The sequence below is a fragment of the Mustela lutreola genome, chromosome 9 (genome assembly GCF_030435805.1).
Source record: "Mustela lutreola isolate mMusLut2 chromosome 9, mMusLut2.pri, whole genome shotgun sequence".
NCBI lineage: Eukaryota > Metazoa > Chordata > Mammalia > Carnivora > Mustelidae > Mustela > Mustela lutreola.
In genome coordinates, this window is record NC_081298.1 from 11158627 (window position 1) to 11176884 (window position 18258).

At 51.8% G+C, this 18258-nt stretch overlaps 2 protein-coding genes across 2 annotated transcripts; one reads left to right on the forward strand and one right to left on the reverse strand.

Moving 5' to 3' along the window:
* The first annotated feature begins 644 nt into the window (after nt 1–644).
* SPATA2 (spermatogenesis associated 2) lies at nt 645–11345 on the forward strand. Its single transcript, XM_059133195.1, has 3 exons — nt 645–814; nt 6515–6962; nt 7927–11345. Exons 2-3 carry the CDS (start codon nt 6627–6629, stop codon nt 9151–9153), a joined length of 1563 nt encoding a protein of 520 aa, XP_058989178.1. The 5' UTR covers nt 645–814; nt 6515–6626; the 3' UTR covers nt 9154–11345.
* A 2491-nt stretch (nt 11346–13836) lies between these two features.
* Nucleotides 13837–18027, reverse strand: LOC131807476 (interferon lambda-1-like). Its single transcript, XM_059132861.1, has one exon. The coding sequence runs from the start codon at nt 15119–15121 to the stop codon at nt 14429–14431; it is 693 nt and encodes a 230-aa protein (XP_058988844.1). The 5' UTR covers nt 15122–18027; the 3' UTR covers nt 13837–14428.
* Nucleotides 18028–18258: the final 231 nt, after the last annotated feature.

Sequence of the window (18258 nt, forward strand, 5' to 3'; positions counted from 1 at the left end):
CTTAACTCCACATGGATCCCCGCAGGCGGTATTGTTAGTATTCCATTTTACAAGTGAAAAAGCTGAGGCTGAGAGAGGTTAGGTAACTCGCCCAAATTCACGCGGCTAGTAAGTGGCAAAGGCAAAGCTGGGAGCCCCGTTCTTAAAGAAGGCCGGTGACATCAACAGTCCTCTCCAGGCTAGATTTCATTTCGCATGATGCTGGGGATCTCACTTTCTCTCTTTAAGCCTCGGCACCTGCGTCTGTAAAATGGGGCGAGGGCTCCAACTGTTAGCTCCTGCTCAGGCGCTGTTGGGAGCGCCACTCGCGGATCACCTGGACAAGGGACCCGTCCGGGAGGCGGAGGCCGGGATCACTCAGTCCGCGCTCACAGCCCCAGCCTCCGCCGCCCAGCTCCAGACCGGTTCCCATGACAACCCGGCCAGCCACCATCCTGAGGCTGGCTTGCGTCACGTCCGGCCCGTTTGTTTCCGGGTCTAGCCCCAGTCGTGGCGGCGGCCCTCCAAGCCCCAGAGCCGGACTCCGCTACGCCTCTGCTCATTCTGCTGCCTCCCGCTTCTTCCTCCGCCGCCCACAACCGTCAGCCTCTCCCCGGCGCAACGCGCAGCTGCGACCCAGCCTCTCTTTGGACCCGCCTCCGAAGGACGTCACTTCCTGGACGAGTGTTTCCGGGTCACCGCTTGTCCCGGGGTACTGGCCTCGGTACCCTGCAGCCGGCCGGAGCAACGAGAGCCCAGGCGGGCCCGGCTCCGGCGGCGGCCGCGGCTCCCTCTGGATTTCCTCGACCCGGGCGTCCTCGGCGACAGTGCCGGGGTGAGTGCGGGGCGGCCGCGGGCGGAAACGGCGTCCGGCGCTTCCCAGGGCAGAGGGGGCGCCTGAGTCGGCGGGGCTTGGCCGACCCGGGGGTGGGGTCCACTCGCAGCCGGCGGGGGCGACGGGCGGCCCCGCCTTTTCGGCCTCCCGAGAGCCCAGCTTGTCCTCAGGATCCTCACTCCGCCGAGGGTTGCCTCGTAGACTCCTGGGACCGGCCATGGGTGGCTCAGGGCAGCTCAGCAGGAACACCCCCTCTTCGGGGACTAACCAAGCGGGAGGCCACCCTGACTCCACCGGGAGGCAGTTGCCGCGCAGTGGTCCCCAGCCTAGTCTCTGGCAGCAGATCTGGGTTTGTACTCACTGTGTGACCTTGGACAAGACATTTCATCTTCCGAGCTTCATTTGCCTAATTGGTTAAATGGAAGTGAACGTGCCTAAGGCTGTGGTGGGGATCAAATGAGATGATGCTTGTGAAGCACGGTCTCTGACATACAGCAGGCATCCTGTAAATGATAGCTGCTGTTAATTCATTCATGCACCCAGAAGAGGCCAGAGTTTGGGACTGGGGTGTTTTTCACAACCAGTATGGCCCTCAGAGGCCGTAGGAATGACCAGGTTGGGAATAGCAGCCGCTAGCTTCTGCCCCTGCGGGGAGGCGAAACTACTTCCTTTAGAGCCCCTCTATGGGGCAGCTGCCAGTAAGGAAGCCCGTTTTCAGCACCACTGGGGTTATATTCAGAGGTTTGCAAGGCCTCTGAATTTCTCTGGAATCTGATTGGGGTCTGGAGATCCTCTGATGTTTCACAACCCGTGCAGCATGCTTTAGATGTATGTGTCTCAGAAGCTTCAGAATTGGAATTGAGTGCAAGGGAGTGACGGGTTAGGAAGTGGAGGGGTTGAATTGCTTGCTCTCCTCTCGGTGCTCTCTGCAGGCTGAGGGAACTCAGAGCTGGCTGAAGCTAGACCAGAGATCTGTAAACCTGTGGACTGGGGCAATGCTGGGACCAAAATAGCTTTTGGCTGTGCAGGGAGGGGGCGCCTTCAAATGCTGCTTGGGGAGCGTTCTGCTTGAATGGGCCTGTTGAGGTAAAGCCAAGCTAATGCTTTGCTACCCCAAGATCATTTCAGTTCCTTTCAGTGAGGTTTTAAACAGATACAGCTTTCCTTTGAGATGCTTAAAAAATAATCTTTAGAAAGATAAAAATCCTTAAAAAGCCACCACCTCTCTGACTGTATATGTAATATTTCTCTTCATCGACTTGTTTTTCAAAGGGAGCCCAGATTGTGGGTGCAGGAAGTGCTGACCAGGCCTGTTGGCTTTGGGCACCCGCCTGACGCTGTTAGGGATGTTCACAGTGCCATTCTCCCCCCCCCACCCCACCAGACTGGCACGTCATGATGTTCCAATCCTTGGGTTGCTTGGAGAAATTAACGGCTTCTGTCATTGCGCTGTCTAGTCTCCTGTAACCACGCTGTTTTTGCAGAGAGTGTGTTTTTTTGTTGTTCTCGCAGAGTGCTGGGAATAAATTGCTGGCTCTATGCTCAGAAAAGACACCAGCTATGACCAGCTACAATGCAGCCTGTTTTCTCAGAAAATGTATTCAGAAGGGATGATGTCAGCTGCCTCACCACTGGCCGGTTTCTGGCCAGCCTCTTCCCTTGGCCCTTGAGCTTACATCATAAAGAGATTTGTGGCTCTTCCAGCCCCGTTCTGTGTGGGAAGATGTGAATTTTGCTACTATAGGAATTTTTAGAACTTAACTCTGCTCGCCTGCCATAGGATGTTCTAACTTAGCCTAGCCCTTTCGAGTAGAGCTGTCCAGCAGGTGCCGCAGGGCGGCTTTGCCTAGAAGCAGCCTAGCTCAGAGCTTGAGTCAAGGATTTGGCATTGGACGTAGGTTTGGGCCTCAGATCCACTTCTGCCTTGGGCCTCAGGGCCTACCAGATTCAAACTCCAGCTCTGACCCTTGGAAACTCCACTGCGCAGGTGGTTTCATGGCCGAATCTTGGTTTCCTTCTAACGTTATGTGGGTTAAGTGGGATGATGTAGTTAAAGCCGAAGGCCCTGTGCTTAGCTCATAGTAGGACCTCAGTGATTATTCGTTCCCTTCTCTTTCCTTACTTATCTCAGCATTCATTTTCTTTCACTTGTTTCCTCACCTGCCTATGTTGGTTCAGGATGCATCATAGATTGGTTTCCTTTCCTTGACTTTAGGATTTGGAACACCAGTTGGGCTATTCAGATCCCTTTTCCTTGTTTATTGTGTGCTAGCAACAAACAAGGGTGTGGACTGTGGTGTGATTACAGAGCAGCAGACACTGAGCTTGAGGGTGGCTGACTTTGTTTAAAAAAAAAAAAAAATCCGCCTCTATAGGCTCAAAGCTGACTTCCTTGGAGAAAAACCACAGCTGTATTTAGGAGTCTTGATGTCCCTCTGTTTAAATTCTTATCAGATGAACCAAAAAATAGTCCCTGGGGCCAGAGACAGGACGGAAGTTTCTCTCAGATGAATAAAAAATGGTAAATACATATGCGTTTTCTTTTCTTTCTTTTTTCTTTTCTTTTTCTTGCTTTTTTAAAAATTTTACTTATTTATTTGAGAGAGAGAGCATGAGAGGGGAAAAGGTCAGAGGGAAAAGCAAACTCCCTGTGGAGCTGGACTCCAGGATCATGACCTGAGCCGAAGACAGTGGCTTAACCAACTGAACCACCCAGGTGCCCCCATATGCGTTTTTAATAGCAAGGGCAGTGATGTCTTTTCTTGGATTGTAATAACTTTGATAATAAGCTCTTTCAATTAGAATTGAGGGCGAGGCTGTGGCTTCCCAACTGCTGCCCCCTACCCACCCCATATCTTCCCACTGCACCCATCCTAGAGCCTGGCACAGGATAGGTGCTGCATAAATACTTGTTGAACTCGGAAATCATAGGGTATGTATGGGAAGGAACACAGTGCCTCAGAGGGCAGGCTTGGAATCTTGGGTTCCCTTACCCTGGCTCCTTACAGCATGTCATGTCGTGGAGCCTCTCTGTTCCTTCTCTCTCCAGCTGATCTCTCAGGATTCTTGGGAGAGCTCAGTGAGAAACTGAAGGAGTGGCATCTTGAATTGATCATTCATTTCACCTGTTTGATCAGACACCTACTGTGTGCCAGGCTGTGTGTTAGGCACCCTGGTGAACAAAACAGATGTGGTCCTTGCCTTTGCGGAGCTTACTGGGTAAGGGGGGGGTACAAAGAGAAAGGAAGTTAGTAAATGAATAAATAAAGTTGGTAATTTCAGATGGTGATTATCCCACGATAATGGGATCCCAAGGGACTGGGAAGCAGGGAGTTACTGCGCTGGGGTTGCCAGTGAGGTACCTGTGGGTGACATTTGAACTAATGCTTGAGTAACGAGAGTAAGCCGGCTATGGGAAAGATCAGAGGAAGAACGTGCAAAAGGAACAACATGGGCAAAGGTCCTGAGACAGGAATGAGCTTGGTGGGTTTGAGGAACAGACAGAAAGGTCCCTGTGGGTAGAACTTAGAGGGAAAGGGAAGGCAGCTGTGAGAGGGCGCAGGAGTAGACCATGTGAAGCCTTTGACCTTGGTCAGGAGGTAGAATTTTATCCTAATGGACTTATGTTTGCCTCCTGTGCTTCTTAAGTGTATTTGTCCCTGAAGCATTGGGCTCCCTTGGCAGGGCGGTGGGTGGGAGAAGGCGGCCTCTCTGTCCCCAGTTCTCCCGCACAGCTCACGCTCACCTCATAGTTCAGATCTTCCAAGAGTCTTCCCAAAGGAGAAGGCAGGCGAGCGGCTCGAGATGTGGATGACTTTATGGGCCTCATGGTTGCTGCCAGGTTTGTAGGCCATTAGCACTTTCTGAGCTGAGGCCAGATCTGCCGACAGCCTGCACAGGGCTGTCCCCTCCCCTCAGCTTCCTTCTCAGTCCCGCACTGTCTCCACAGCCAGCAAGAGCCTCCTGCACTTAGACAGGTGCTTATGAAGCACAGACCCCTGGCTCTGTGCTTGGGTTCCCTTAACGAGGAATTTAGTTAGGATCCCTGTGCCTGTAGCTAGTGGTCAGAATGGACGAGGCTGGAAATGCACATCGCCTCCTGGGCAGACATGTTCGCCCGCTCTGATCTTAGCTTCTTGAGAATGTGCGCTGTTGTGGCAGGGGGCCGGCCCGTCCAGAGAGCAGCAGTAGCCGCTCGTGTGTGTCAAGGGCTTGTCCCGAGCCAGTCCTCTGTGAAGAGCTTTATATACTCATGGCACATGACCTTCCACCAAATATGGACTGTAGGTACTATTACCAACCCCTATTTTCAGAGGGGAAAACTGAGGCCCACAGAGGCTGAGTAATTTGCCCAGAGAAGCAGACCCAAGAGTCACACCCAGGCAGTCTGGCTTTGGGATCTGTTGGTGATGCCTGTGCCGCGCTGCCCACTGCACCCACCCAGCCCTGGCAGTGCCCTCTGTGAACCCAGATTTGCTCCCGGCCTTCTGGCACCAACCCTGTTGCTTGCTCTGTGCATGTTCTACTCACCAGCAGCCAAGCAGACAGCGAGAGTGTATAAATCTGGTGTAGCCCGGCTCAGAATGTTCTGTCCTCTCCCAGTGGGACTATAAACCTCTCTAAAGGTGTAGGGGGGAGGGCGCCTGGACGGCTCAGCCGTTAAGTGTCTGCCTTTGGCTCAGGTCATGACCCCAGGGTCCTGGGATCCATCCCCACATCGGGCTCCTTGGTCTGTGGGAAGCCTGCTTTTCCCTCTCCCACTCCCCCTGCTTGTGTTGCCTCTTTCGCTGTGTCTCTCTCTGTCAAAAATTAAATACAATCTTTAAAATAAATAAATAAAAGAAGGTATGGGGGAATGCAGGCTGTCAAAGGTGGGTGAGGCGACCCCTGGTAGGACAGCCCTCTCCCTCTTCCTTTGAGCTCTTCAGGCGCTTCCCGGGCATCTTTGAGTCAAATGTACTGTCGGGGCGTGGGCTCCTGTCCTGATGGTGCCTGCAGCCTCATCTCTGGGCACCCCCTTCCCTTGCCCTCGCTGCTTCAGCTGCACTGGCCTGCCTTCTCCTCAAAGGCCAAGCTCCTTCCTGCCTCAGGAAAGCAGGGCGCGGCGGTCAAGGGCGAGACTTCAGAGCCAGGCGCTAGGGCTCAGCTCTGCCTCTTCGTGGTTTCAGATCTTTGGGCACTTTCTTAATATTTCTTTGTCTTAATTTTCACATCTGTTAAATGGGGATCCTGCCTCCTAGGGTCGTTTAAGACAATGAAATGCGTTTGTGTGCCTAAGTGCCTGGCGCACAGTAGGCGCCGACAGTGTTCCTCGGGGCCTTCCTCCCTGGCGGTGCTGCTGCTGTTACAGTCTCCGCCCACCTCTCTGCCCAGCAAACCCCTCATTCTTCAGGTCTGACTAGCACTGCCCAGGCTGGGGGTGGGGGCCTTTCTAAAACTCCTCCTCCCTGCAAACCCAGGTTGGAGCTGTACTCTTCACTCAGGAGTTCAGCAAAGTCAGGGACCTGTTCGTTTCCACGACAACTTGGCATATAGTCCGTGTTCGGTAAATGTGGTGAATGAATGAGCAGAAAGGGACCCAGGGCTGGTGATGCCTGGGGTAGCTCAGGCCAGTTCTGCCTCTCATTTTGTCTCAGCAGCCACGCTTGGGCACGTGGACCATTTCGAGGAATGACGTGCTTCTTGTTCTTCCCTTTCCAGAGCACGCCCCTAGTGCGGGTGGGCACCATGTCAGTGCTTTTAGCCATGGCCCTGCCTCGAACCCAGAAACCATGGAGGAGATAAGGTAGCCCCCTCCCCGTCTCTGGATCAGATGGGGAAGCCCAGTTCAATGGATACGAAATATAAGGATGACTTATTTCGGAAGTACGTGCAGTTCCATGAGGGCAGAGTGGACACTACCCCCAGCAAGCAGCGGCCTGGCAGTGATGAGTACCTTCGAGTGGCAGCCTCGGCCCTGCTCAGCCTACACAAGGTGGATCCCTTCTATCGATTCCGGCTGATCCAGTTCTATGAGGTGGTGGAGAGCTCCCTGCGCTCGCTCAGCTCTTCCAGCCTGCGGGCTTTGCACTGCGCCTTCAGTGTGCTGGAAACGGTGGGCGTCAACCTCTTCCTCTACCCGTGGAAGAAGGAATTCAGAAGCATCAAGGTAAGGTCTAGGGAAGGGCCAACCGCACTGTTCTGCCTTCTTCCCCTCCCAGACCCACTTGAGAGGGCTTGTGCCAATTACTGCCTCCTCTGCCCACAGACTCTCCTGTCTTCCCCACTGCCTTTGCCATAACAACTGGAAATACTCCCCCTTACCCACCCCACCCCCCGCTGGGGGAGGCTCCCTACTTGCTGTCTGACCAGTGTCATCTCTTTACTGGGTCCCTGCCCCTGGCAGCTCCCACGTGAAGCTGTGAGGTTGGAAAGGTAGGCAGCACCCTAGTGATACAGGGCCTTGAAGCCCAGGGCATAGGGCTTAAATTGACCCTAAGCAGGCTGGGAATCAGGGCAGGCCAGGGTCAAGTTTCCATTTGCAAAGCATCCTTCTGGCTGTTGGATAGGAAATAGACTAGTGGGGGCGGCGAGAACAGTTAGGAGGCTGCCATGGAAGTTGGGGTACCCTGAGAGCCGGTTTGGACTGGGTGGTAACAGACAGGAGGCTGGAGGATGGATTTAAGAGAGAAAGAGAACTCGGAATCATTCCGAAGCCAGGTGATGGCTCAGGAGAGCTTCCACAAAGCCAGACTATTCTTCAGAACTTGCAGACATGCCCAAAAGGAATATTCTACTCACTCACTGGGCGTTCTGCCTCTACTCTCATACCTTCTCTTTAGACCTGTTTGCCCTGTTTCCTCCTCATCTGGAGCAGAGCTGCTGAGCCCCGTATGGGAAGCCGGCAGCTTTGTACCCTCCGCTCGAGGCAGGAGTACCATGCGGTCTCCTGCGCCCGATGCGCTGAGCCAGCCTCTGCCTGCTGCAGTGATTGGTTGCCGAGATCCTTCCTCCCCGCTACTCCCCCTATGCTTCCAGAGGCTCTGCCCTGGGTGTGCCGGGCTCTGGAACCGGCTCTGCATGTGTCTCAGAGAGCAAACGGTGCCTCTGTTTTTCTGTCCCCTTCTCCTTAGACCTACACGGGCCCCTTCGTTTATTATGTCAAGTCGTCGTTACTGGAAGAGGACATCCGAGCCATCCTGCATTACATGGGCTACGTGCCTGAGTTAGGGACTGCGTACAGACTCAAGGAGCTTGTGGAGACCCTCCAGGTGAAGATGGTCTCCTTTGAGCTCTTTCTGGCCAAGGTGGAGTGTGAGCAGATGCTGGAAATCCACTCACAAGTCAAGGACAAGGGCTACTCCGAGCTGGACGTGGTGAACGAGCGCAAAAGCAGCACGGAGGATGTGCGGGGCTGCTCGGAGGCCCTGCGGCGGCGGGCTGAGGGCCGGGAGCACCTGACGGCCTCCATGGCTCGCGTGGCGCTGCAGAAGTCAGCCAGCGAGCGGGCGGCCAAGGACTACTACAAGCCGAGGGTGACCAAGCCCTCGAGGTCGGTAGATGCCTACGACAGCTACTGGGAGAGCCGGAAGCCACCCCTGAAGGCCTCGCTGAGCCTGCGGAAGGAGCCCACGGCGCCAGACGTGGGGGACGACCTCAAGGATGAGATCATTCGCCCGTCTGCTTCGCTGCTGACCATGTCCAGCTCCCCCCATGGAAGCCCAGATGACCTGCCGTCCGCCTCCCCCAGCAACGGCCTCGGCCTGCTGCGTGGCACATACTTCTCCGCTCAGGACGACGTGGATCTGTACACAGACTCGGAGCCCAGGGCCGCATACCGGAGGCAGGACGCCCTGCGGCCGGACGTGTGGCTGGTCCGAAACGATGCCCACCCCGTCTACCACAAGCGCTCACCCCCTGCCAAAGAGTCCTCCCTGTCCAAGTGCCAAAACTGCGGGCTGTCCTGCAACTCCTCCCTCTGCCAGCGCTGCGACAGCCTGCTCGCGGGTCCCCCAGCCTCCAAGCCCGGCGCCTTCTCTGGCAAGCCCTCCGCCCACGACAGCCTGGCCCATGGGTCATCTCTGCGGGAGAAGTACGCTGGCCAGACGCAGGGCCTTGAGCGGCTGCCACACCTCCACCCAAAACCCAAGACCCCCACCACAGCCACCTCCCGCTGTGGCTTCTGCAACCGCCCGGGTGCCACCAACACCTGCACCCAGTGTTCGAAAGTCTCCTGCGACGGCTGTCTCAGCGCCTACCATTACGACCCCTGCTGCAAAAAGAATGAGCTGCACAAGTTCATGCCCAACAACCAGCTGAACTACAAGTCCACCCAGCTCTCCCATCTCGTGTACAGATAGACTGGACCTTGCACCCCCTGCTCCAAGGGCTACGCCACTGACTTTCCGGTGCCCCGTTCCGGGGAAGAAGTGTTAGTGTGTTGATCTCAGAAGCAGAGACCTGCATCTGACCATGTAGGTGTCGGGGATCGTGGGCGTGGCTGCGCCATATGGGAGTTCACTGGGTGGCCCAGATATTTCATCTGGTGGCTGCTTTGTCGCCTGACAAGGGAGAGGGTGGCACTTCCGTTCAGATTCATTTTTGCTAATCTCTCCACTCCTGTTGCGTTGTTCGTTTTGTTTTCGGAGAGGATTTCTAACTCCGAGACCCTTGTCAACACCACCCCCCCCCCCAGACTCCACCCCCCCCCCCCCCCCCCCCCGCCAACCACCACCACCACTCCAAAGCCAACTTGGACTGGGAAGGGCCCTCCAGGTCACCTCCAAATACCCACCTGGAGCGCCGAGCTAGAGGCCTGTTGGCTTGTGAAATGAGCCCTCCTGCCACACCGGGCCTCTTCCCATGGCTCATCCTTTGGCCGCCCCCTTCCCAAACACAAGGATCCCCACCTGGACTCCCCCCACCCTGCTGACTTCCTCCTGTCCAAGTCTCCAGGGTGGGCGGAGTCCAGCTGTCCCTGAATGGCATCCTGTTGCCACTGCAGCTCGGTGCGGCCCGTGTGTCCGAGCGCTTTGCTCCAGCACATCCAGGTGTGGCCTTCCATGGCAGGATGGACTGTTCCCCCTTTCTGTTGTTTGCACATGCCCTTCTCACTGTACTGTAAATAGATATTTTTGAGATTTATTTTTAAATAAATATTCAACTTGCCGTGTGTTTCAAAGTGGTTAAAACATGAATTATGTAGCTATTTATACAAACGGCCTGGGTTCTTCAGTCTTCCAAGGGAGGGTCTCGTGCCCTTCCGTGTTGTACCCTACACAAACCACAGCCCGAGGATAGAGCGGAGAGTGTGGGGGCAGAGACAGACGATGTCCCGGAGTCGGTGGAGAGCCACTGTCTTCCCTACAATAAATCTCTATATACCTACCTCCAGTGTACACTTAGGGGGCTAGCATGGGCTGGGTCGGGGGGCGCGGTCTCTGCACCTGTGGACCGCAGTAACGTAGTGACCTTCAGGACCCTTGCCCTGCAGATCAATAGCCTGGTCTTTGTCTCTTGCTGCATGTGAACCTCGCACTCCAAACCTCTGGAGTCTTGTTTCAGAAGGAAAATCCTGTGGGATTCCCCCTCCCCTCCATCTCAGCCTTCTTCGCCTGTTTCCGGGACTCTGCGACATCAGTGATCTTTTTTGCACTAAAAGTGGGCCCGAGTCAGCGTGTGCCCATCACACGGACGTTTCCTGAGACACTCAGCCGAGCCTCAGCACTTCCAAACCTGAAGGCCCCTTAAACTCTGAGTGACTGACCCCTGGATCTTCCTTTTGGGGTGCAGAGCAGGAGTGGGGCAAGAATTTGAAAATAAAACCACTTCCTTGTAAACTACTATATTTTAGCCATAAGTGTTTGTGATGTACAGAATATTATAGGAATTTACATGCAGTGGGTTTTCTGGTAGTAGAAGGAGGTATTCAGCTCTTGAACAAATTTAAATCTGGCTGAATCCTGAGGTCACTGAATTTGCTCATGTTCTTCCAACTCGGTCGAGTGATTTTAAGGTTTTCCAAATCTTCTATGGCTCTTTTTTATATATCTGGTAGAGCACATGTAGATACTCAATGTGTATATACAGCTGAATTTCAACCCCTTTATTACTAAGACCAGGCCACTCTGGGGTCATCATCTTTGATGTTCTTCCTTTCCACATTTCAGAAGTGTCGATGCCTGTTTTACTCCTGAGAGCACTAGTTTGCTAGTTTTCCGTTCCCAGATCGCTCCAGCCTACGGGAACTCTACCAACCGTGATGCCAGGTCACTTGTGCCACCAGTGGGCAGAAGCAGGAGTGCCCACCTCATCCTGGGAGAGAAGGTTTGGCGCACATGTCATCACGGAGATGCTGTTGTGTTCGCAGACTGGAACAGAAAACGCTCTGCCCCTGTTCTTGGTGTGTACCTTCTTGTATGAGGTTGCTGTGATTGAGCTGGATAAAATATATGCTAATTTAAAAAGGCAGATGTTTTACATTTGATTTCTACTAAGAATTGAAATGTTGAGAGATGATTTAAAAAATAATAAAGTGTCTTCCATTATTAAACCAGGCGTTTGGGGTTTTATGTCCCTCCCTCCCTGCTGCTGTTGAAGTTTGGGTTGCCTGGATTTTTTTGTTTGTTTTGCTCAAACCGCATTCTTCAATGACAGGACTCACATTTTCTCCTCCACAGAACTGAGACGTGACAATAGCCGGCATTCGGCATTCGTGAGCTCACACCGTGAGCCGGGTTATGCTGGGACTTTACGTGCATGATCCCATGTAACAGCGTTCAGCTTTCCTGTTTGCTAGGTCGTATTACGATCCCCGCCTGTAAGGTGTGCAGAAAATGAGGTGTGCAGAGCTCAGCGTGTTTCTTTCTTTCTTTCTTTTTTTTTTTTTTTTTAAGATTTTATTTATTTATTTGACAGACAGAGATCACAAATAGGCAGAGAGGCAGGCAGAGAGAGGAGGAAGCAGGCTTCCTGCTGAGCAGAGAGCCCAATGTGGGGCTTGATCCCAGGATCCTGGAATCATGACCTAAGCTGAAGGCAGAGGCTTTAACCCACTGAGCCACCCAGGCACCCCTCAGCTGTATTTGTTAGGTCTGGGACCACAGACTCCAGGAGAAACGATTGTTGGTGGTAACACTGGAGGACATAATGACAAAAATTAATTACATCTTTAATTCTTTTGGTCCATTTGAATGCCGAGGAGGAAGTCCGTTCACTGCTAGCTTGTCTTGACCGAGGAGGAAGCAGGTATTGGGCATGGGCAGAATCTGAGCTGGATGTTCGGTTGCCTTCTGTTTGGAGCAGGCCATACTGCTTTCCATCTGCAGCCATGGTAGATCACTTCAAAAATCAGTTTAGGGGTTTTTTAAAAGGAAGGTTGACTTGAAAGCGAGATGTATGGCGAAAACCATGAGGGTGGTGTAAGAGCAGCCGTGGTTTGGGACATCCAGGCTCTCGGTAGCAGCAGAGTCTCTGCAGGACTGACCACGGCTGGGTTGGCCCCTACAGGGCCCCTCAGCTGTCGGGGAGAGAAGAAGCAGTTTTCTCCATTTCACGCATTTTGCATTGGCAAACAAATCATCCAGGCCTCGGGCCAGACCAAGGCCCGGGGAAGCGTTGGGGTTGGTGTCAGCTACAGCATAGGAAATGGCACTGCTGGGCACGGCGGCTTCCTGGAGACGCACACCCGGCCCTGGGAGAGCAGAGGAAGCCAGACACTCACTCCTGCATCCAAAGCAGAGCGGTGACTTCAGAGCAGATCGCCTCATCCGGGGATGTAAGTGACAAGCATATTTAACATCATCAGGCCCACCAGCTGTCCGCTAGCTCTGCCGCCAGCTCCCAGCACCCATCTGTGACACCCCCCACGCCTCACTACCAGTCTCAGAGGAATAAGGATGGCGGCAGATGGTCCAGACTGAACCCCGCTCTCCGCTCACCCTTTCTCCCTTGGTAATGCAAGCCCTGATTTTTTAGGCCCATGGCCATCCAGAACGAAGACTGCCTATCACAGCCTCTCCTGTAGCCGGGCATGGTTAAGCGCCCGTGTCTGGTCGCTGGGACCGAGAGGTGGTTTGTGTGGCTTCCTAGATGAGTCTTTCACAGGATCTTGTCCTTCTTCCCACCCTACTCCTCCTTCCTGGCTGGAACGGCTGTGTTGGCTGGAGTGGAGCAACCATGTGAGACTGAGGCAGAAGCCAAGCGGAGAAGAGGGCGGGGCAGCAGTTGGAAGGGGCCGGTCCCTGAGGCTCGGGAAGCCGCCACGGTTCCCAGCCTGCCCTGCCTACCGCCAGAGGTTTTATGTAAGAAAGGCATGAACTATTAACCTTGCTTAAACCACATTCCCTCCCCACCCCATTTTCTCACTGAAGAAACCTTTTTATTTACAAATATCATGTACATTGAACCCAGATTCAACAACACAGCAGTTATCAAGTTGCGGCCGACCTGGTCTCCTTTCTTTTCTTTTTTTTTTTTTTAAGATTTTATTTATTTCTTTGACAGAGATCACAAGTAGGCAGAGAGACAGGCAGAGAGAGGAGGAAGCAGGCTCTTTGTGGAGCAGAGAGCCCGATACGGGACTTGATCCCAGGACCCTGAGATCATGACCTGAGTCGAAGGCAGAGGCTTTAACCCACTGAGCCACCCAGGAGCCCTTCTTTCTATCTGTCCATCCACTTCCCTCCTAAATTTCTTTGAAGCAAATTCCAGATACCTATTTCATTTGTGAATATTTCAGTGTGTGTACCTAAAAGACAAGGACTAGGGGCGCCTGGGTGGCTCAGTGGGTTAAAGCCTCTGCCTTCGGCTCAGGTCATGATCTCAGGGTTCTGGGATGGAGCCCCAAGTCGGGCTGGGCTCTCTGCTCCGTAAGGAGCCTGCTTCCCTGCCCCTCTCTCTCTGCCTGCCTCTCTGCCTACTTGTGACCTCTGTCTGTCAAATAAATAAATAAAATCTTCTTTAAAAAAGTAAAAAAAAAAATAAAAAACAAGGACTTTGATTTTTTTTTTTTTTTAAGTTTTATTTATTTAAGTAATCTCGGCATCCAACGCAGGGCTTGAACTCACGACCCCGATCAAGAATCACCATGCTCTTCTGACTGAGCCTGACTCCCCAAGACAAGGACTTTCAGTGCACCGTATCGGTATGCAATCAGAGTTCTGAAATCCAGTTGTCCTAGAAATCCATGTTTTAGAAACCATATCAGGGCTCAAATAAGGTCTCCACATCGCAATGGTGGATAGATCTTTAAATCACGTTTACCCTGAAGGCTGTCCTTGTAGAGTGTAGGGACACCATCTTCCTCATTTTTTTTCTCCTTGAGATGTTTTTGTTAAGCTGGATTTCTAGTCCTTCCGAGCTTGCCCGAGCCTGCATTCTGCTGATTGCAGCCGCGCTGTTGTTTGACGCGTTCCTCTGTTTTCTCAGTCTCCGGAGTAGTGGCGCTTTATTTTTTCCCCCCATTCCTGTTTATTTGCTGCACGTTGTACAAAAGTAGAAAAATAAACATCTCATGAGTATGGATCAGGGCTGCATAAATAAGGGGTTGAGAGGAAATAACTTAAGGCAGGGGTGAGGCTTTGTGCCCAGGAAAGGTCCGGGTCCCAGGCGGGCTGAGCGTGGGGCCCTGGGTTCTTAGACACACATGTCTCCGCTGGCAACACACTTCAGGTCCCACGTGAGGAGGCGGAGGAGGTTGAACGTGACGGAGGCCTCGAGGCAGCCCTGGGACTCCTTTGGGGCCTTCTGGAGCCGGTGCAGCCAGTGGTGGAGGAGGCCCCGGGCTCTGGGTCCTGCTGTGGGCAGAGCTGGGACACAAGCCTGGAGCTCCGAGTGCACGTGGCGCAGCAGGCGGAGGGGCTGGTCCAGGACGACCCCCAGGGACGAGTCAGCCATGGCCCCCAGGACCTTCAGCGTCAAGGCTAGCTCAGCCTCCAAGGCCACGGGGCGCTCCCAGGCCTGCAGCACTCTCAGGTCCCTGTCCTGAGGGAAGAGGCAAGAGCCGCAGCTCCAGTTCTTCAGCGAGAGCGCATTTTCTAGGGCATCCTTGGCCTTCCTGATGGCTTTCAGCTCGCTCGGTGACAGAGACTGGAACCTGCTCATGAGGCAGCCCCTCCTGGTTGAGGTGGGATTGGAAGTAGGGACAGAGCCCGCTCCAGTCAAGCCCAGCAGCAAGGTCACCAGCACCAGGACCCACGCTGTCGCCATGGCCAGATCCCCACTGCTTTCCCCACTGCATGGCTCTGCTTTTAGCCAGGCTGCCTGGGCAGCCCCTGCTGATGTAGGTAAAGGGAAAAGGCAAGTGGAAATTGGAATCTCCACTTGCATGGGAAAGGCGCTCGTGGGCGGGGCCAGTCCTTTCCCAGGTGAGCACGTGGGTCTGGGTGAGGCCACCCAGGCGCAGAGACAGGGGAGCCCGCAGGTCCCTTCCCCGGACCTGGCCAGAAGGAAAGAGAAACTGAAATTCACTCACAGGAGAACACCTTGTTTCCGAGAAGTCCCTGTGGCTGGACAGCCTTCGGCTTCGGGCCAACCTTTGGGGGCCTTGGGGAACCCCTTACCGAGGCCGAGGCAGGTGGAGGGATGGGAAAGCGACTCGAGTGGGGTGGGGGCTGGGAGGCGTGGGTGAGGCCACCTTCGAGGCCTAGGGGGCTTTGAGGTGCTGCTGGTTTGCTCTGCTTTTGCTTTTGTTTCCCGTGCTTTGGGCATCATGTCTAATAAATCTTTGCCAAATCCTATGTCAGGCATTTCCCCCTGTTTTCTGCTAGGACTTTTATAGTTTTAGGTCTTACATTTAGGCCTTTAGTCCATTTGTGAGTTAAGTTTTATATACGTCTTAAGGGAAGGGTCTAACTTCACTTTCTTGTGTTCGGATATCCCGTTTCCCCACCACTGTCTGTTGAGGCTGTCTGAACCCTACTGTGTGTTCTGTTGAAGCCCATTTGGCCGCATACGTGAGGGTTTACGTCTGACTCTATTCTGTTCCACTGGTCTGTACATCTACCTTTATGCCAGTCCGATAGTATTTTGATGATTGTAGCTTTGTGTGTAACATGTTTTGAAATCAGGAAGTGTGAGGAGTCAAACATTGTCTTTTTAAAGATTGTTTCAACTATTCAGGGGCCTTTGAGATCCAATATAAATGTTAGGACTTTTTTTTTTCTATTTCTATAAAATTGCCATTGAGATTTTGATAGGAATTGCATTGAATCGGCAGATTGCTATGGGTTGAATGGACATTGTTACGATATTAAGTCTTCCAACCCATGAACACAGGATGTCTTTGCCTTTATTTGTGTCTTTAATTTCTTCCAGTAATGTTTTCAGTGTACAAGTCTTTTGCTTCCTTGGTTTATTTCCAAGTATTTTATTCTTGTTGATGCTATTGTGAGTGGAATTGTTTTCACAATTTCCTTTTCAAATTGCTCATTGTTTGTGTATGGATAAATGGTAGCTGATTTTTTATGTGTTAATTTTGTATCCTGCAACTTGAATTCATTTATTAGTTCTTTGTTTTTAAAGATTTTATTTATTTATTTGACAGACAGAGATCACAAGTAGGCAGAGAGGCAGGCAGAGAGAGAGGAGGAAGCAAGCTCCCCACTGAGCAGAGAGCCTTAGGCGGAACTCGATCCCAGGACCTTGAGATCATGATCCGAGCCGAAGGCAGAGGCTTAACCCACTGAGCCACCCAGGCGCCCACATTTATTAGTTCTAACAGAGTTTTGTGTGTGTGTGTGTGTGTGTGCGTGTGCGTGTACATGTGCGTGTGTGTGTGTGTGAAATCTTTAGAGTTTTCTACATATAAGATCATGTTATCTGAGAACAGATACAATTTTACTTCTTTCTTTCCAGTTTGGATGCCTTTTGTTTCCTTTTCTTGCCTAATTGCTCTGGCTGAGACTGCTAATACTGTGTTGAATTCAAGTAGCAAGAGTGGGCATCCTTGCTTTGTTCCTGATCCTGGAGGAGGAGCTTCCAGTCTCTCACCAGTGAGTATGATGTTTGCTGTAGCCCATATATTTTCATATGGGCCTTTATTATGTTGAGGTAATTTCTTTCTGTGCCCAGTATGTTGAGTGTCTTTATCATAAAAGTGTGCTGGGGCGCCTGGGTGGCTCAGTGGGTTAAGCCTCTGCCTTCGGTTCAGGTCATGATCTCAGGGTCCTGGGATGGAGTCCCACATCGGGTTCTCTACTCTCTACATTAGGTTCAGCGGGGAGCCGGCTCCCCCACCCCCCACCTGCCTCTCTGCCTACTTGTGATCTCTCTCTCTGTCAAAAAAAAAAATAAAATAAAATTTTAAAATTTAAAAGTGTGTTGAATTTTGTTAAACTTTCTTTTCTGCAAAAACCCTGTGGTTTTTGTCCTTCATTCTGTCCCTGTGGTACATCACATGGTAGTTGCCTTTTGAGGCTTGCTCAGACTTAGGTTTGATTTTTGGGGAATGAGAGTAAGTCATAGATGTTTAGTTCCTTTGTCAGGAGGCACGTGACGTTGCATTCTCTGCCTTTGGGGTAGTTAACAGCCATTAGAACTGTTGTTTGGGGCTTCGATCGGTCATTTCATTGGAAGTTGCAAAATGCAGATATTCCAATTGTAGTATTCCCTTGCGACCAGAATACTTCTATAAAAAAAACTTCTTTGTGGTGGTATGACCTTCCACATGTGATAAAATTGTATAGAACTAAACACACACACACACCCTGTTGCACAGTACATGTAAAACAGATACAGTTTGAACAAGGTCTGTGGCTTGTACCAATGTCAGTTTTCTGGTTGAGATACTGTTGTGTATTTGTGCAAGACTTTACTACTGGGTGCAGTATACATAGGACCTTTTTGCATTTTTTTTCAACTTCCTATAAGTTTATAATTATTTTTTTTAAAAGAAAAAGAAACTTCCCTTAGCTACTAGTTGACTGTTAGTAGTTTAAGTGAGAGAAATGCTTAATTATTTGCCTTTATTTTATTACTATTTTTTAAAATAAGCTCTAGGCCCAGTGTGGGGCTTGAACTCACAACCCCAAGATCAAGAGTCACATGCTGTACCGACTGAGCCAGCCAGGTGCACCCTTTGCCTTCATTTTCACTTAATAAAGCAGATGCCTTAGCATCTCCCAATAGTGACTAATTTTTTAAAAAGTATCATTAACTCATTGATTTCAGCACATACATATATTTTTTAAAACTTCAGTATATTCTAAGTATTTTAGTTCTTTATATTATGTCTTTTTTTTTTTAAGATTTTATTTATTTATTTGACAGAGAGAGATCACAAGTAGGCAGAGAGGCAGGCAGAGAGAGAGAGGAGGAAGCAGGCTCCCTGCTGAGCAGAGAGCCCGATGCGGGACTCGATCCCAGGACCCTGAGATCATGACCCGAGCCGAAGGCAGCGGCTTAACCCACTGAGCCACCCAGGCGCCCCTATTATTATGTCTTTTTAGTGAACAGAGCTTATTCTT

Coding starts and splice junctions, on each gene's coding strand:
- SPATA2 (XM_059133195.1), top strand. CDS start 6,627: ATGGGGAAGCCCAGTTCAATGGATACGAAATATAAGGATGACTTATTT. Junction 6,963..7,926: donor AGGAATTCAGAAGCATCAAG/GTAAGGTCTAGG, acceptor CCTTCTCCTTAG/ACCTACACGGGCCCCTTCGT.
- LOC131807476 (XM_059132861.1), bottom strand. CDS start 15,121: ATGCAAGTGGAGATTCCAATTTCCACTTGCCTTTTCCCTTTACCTACA.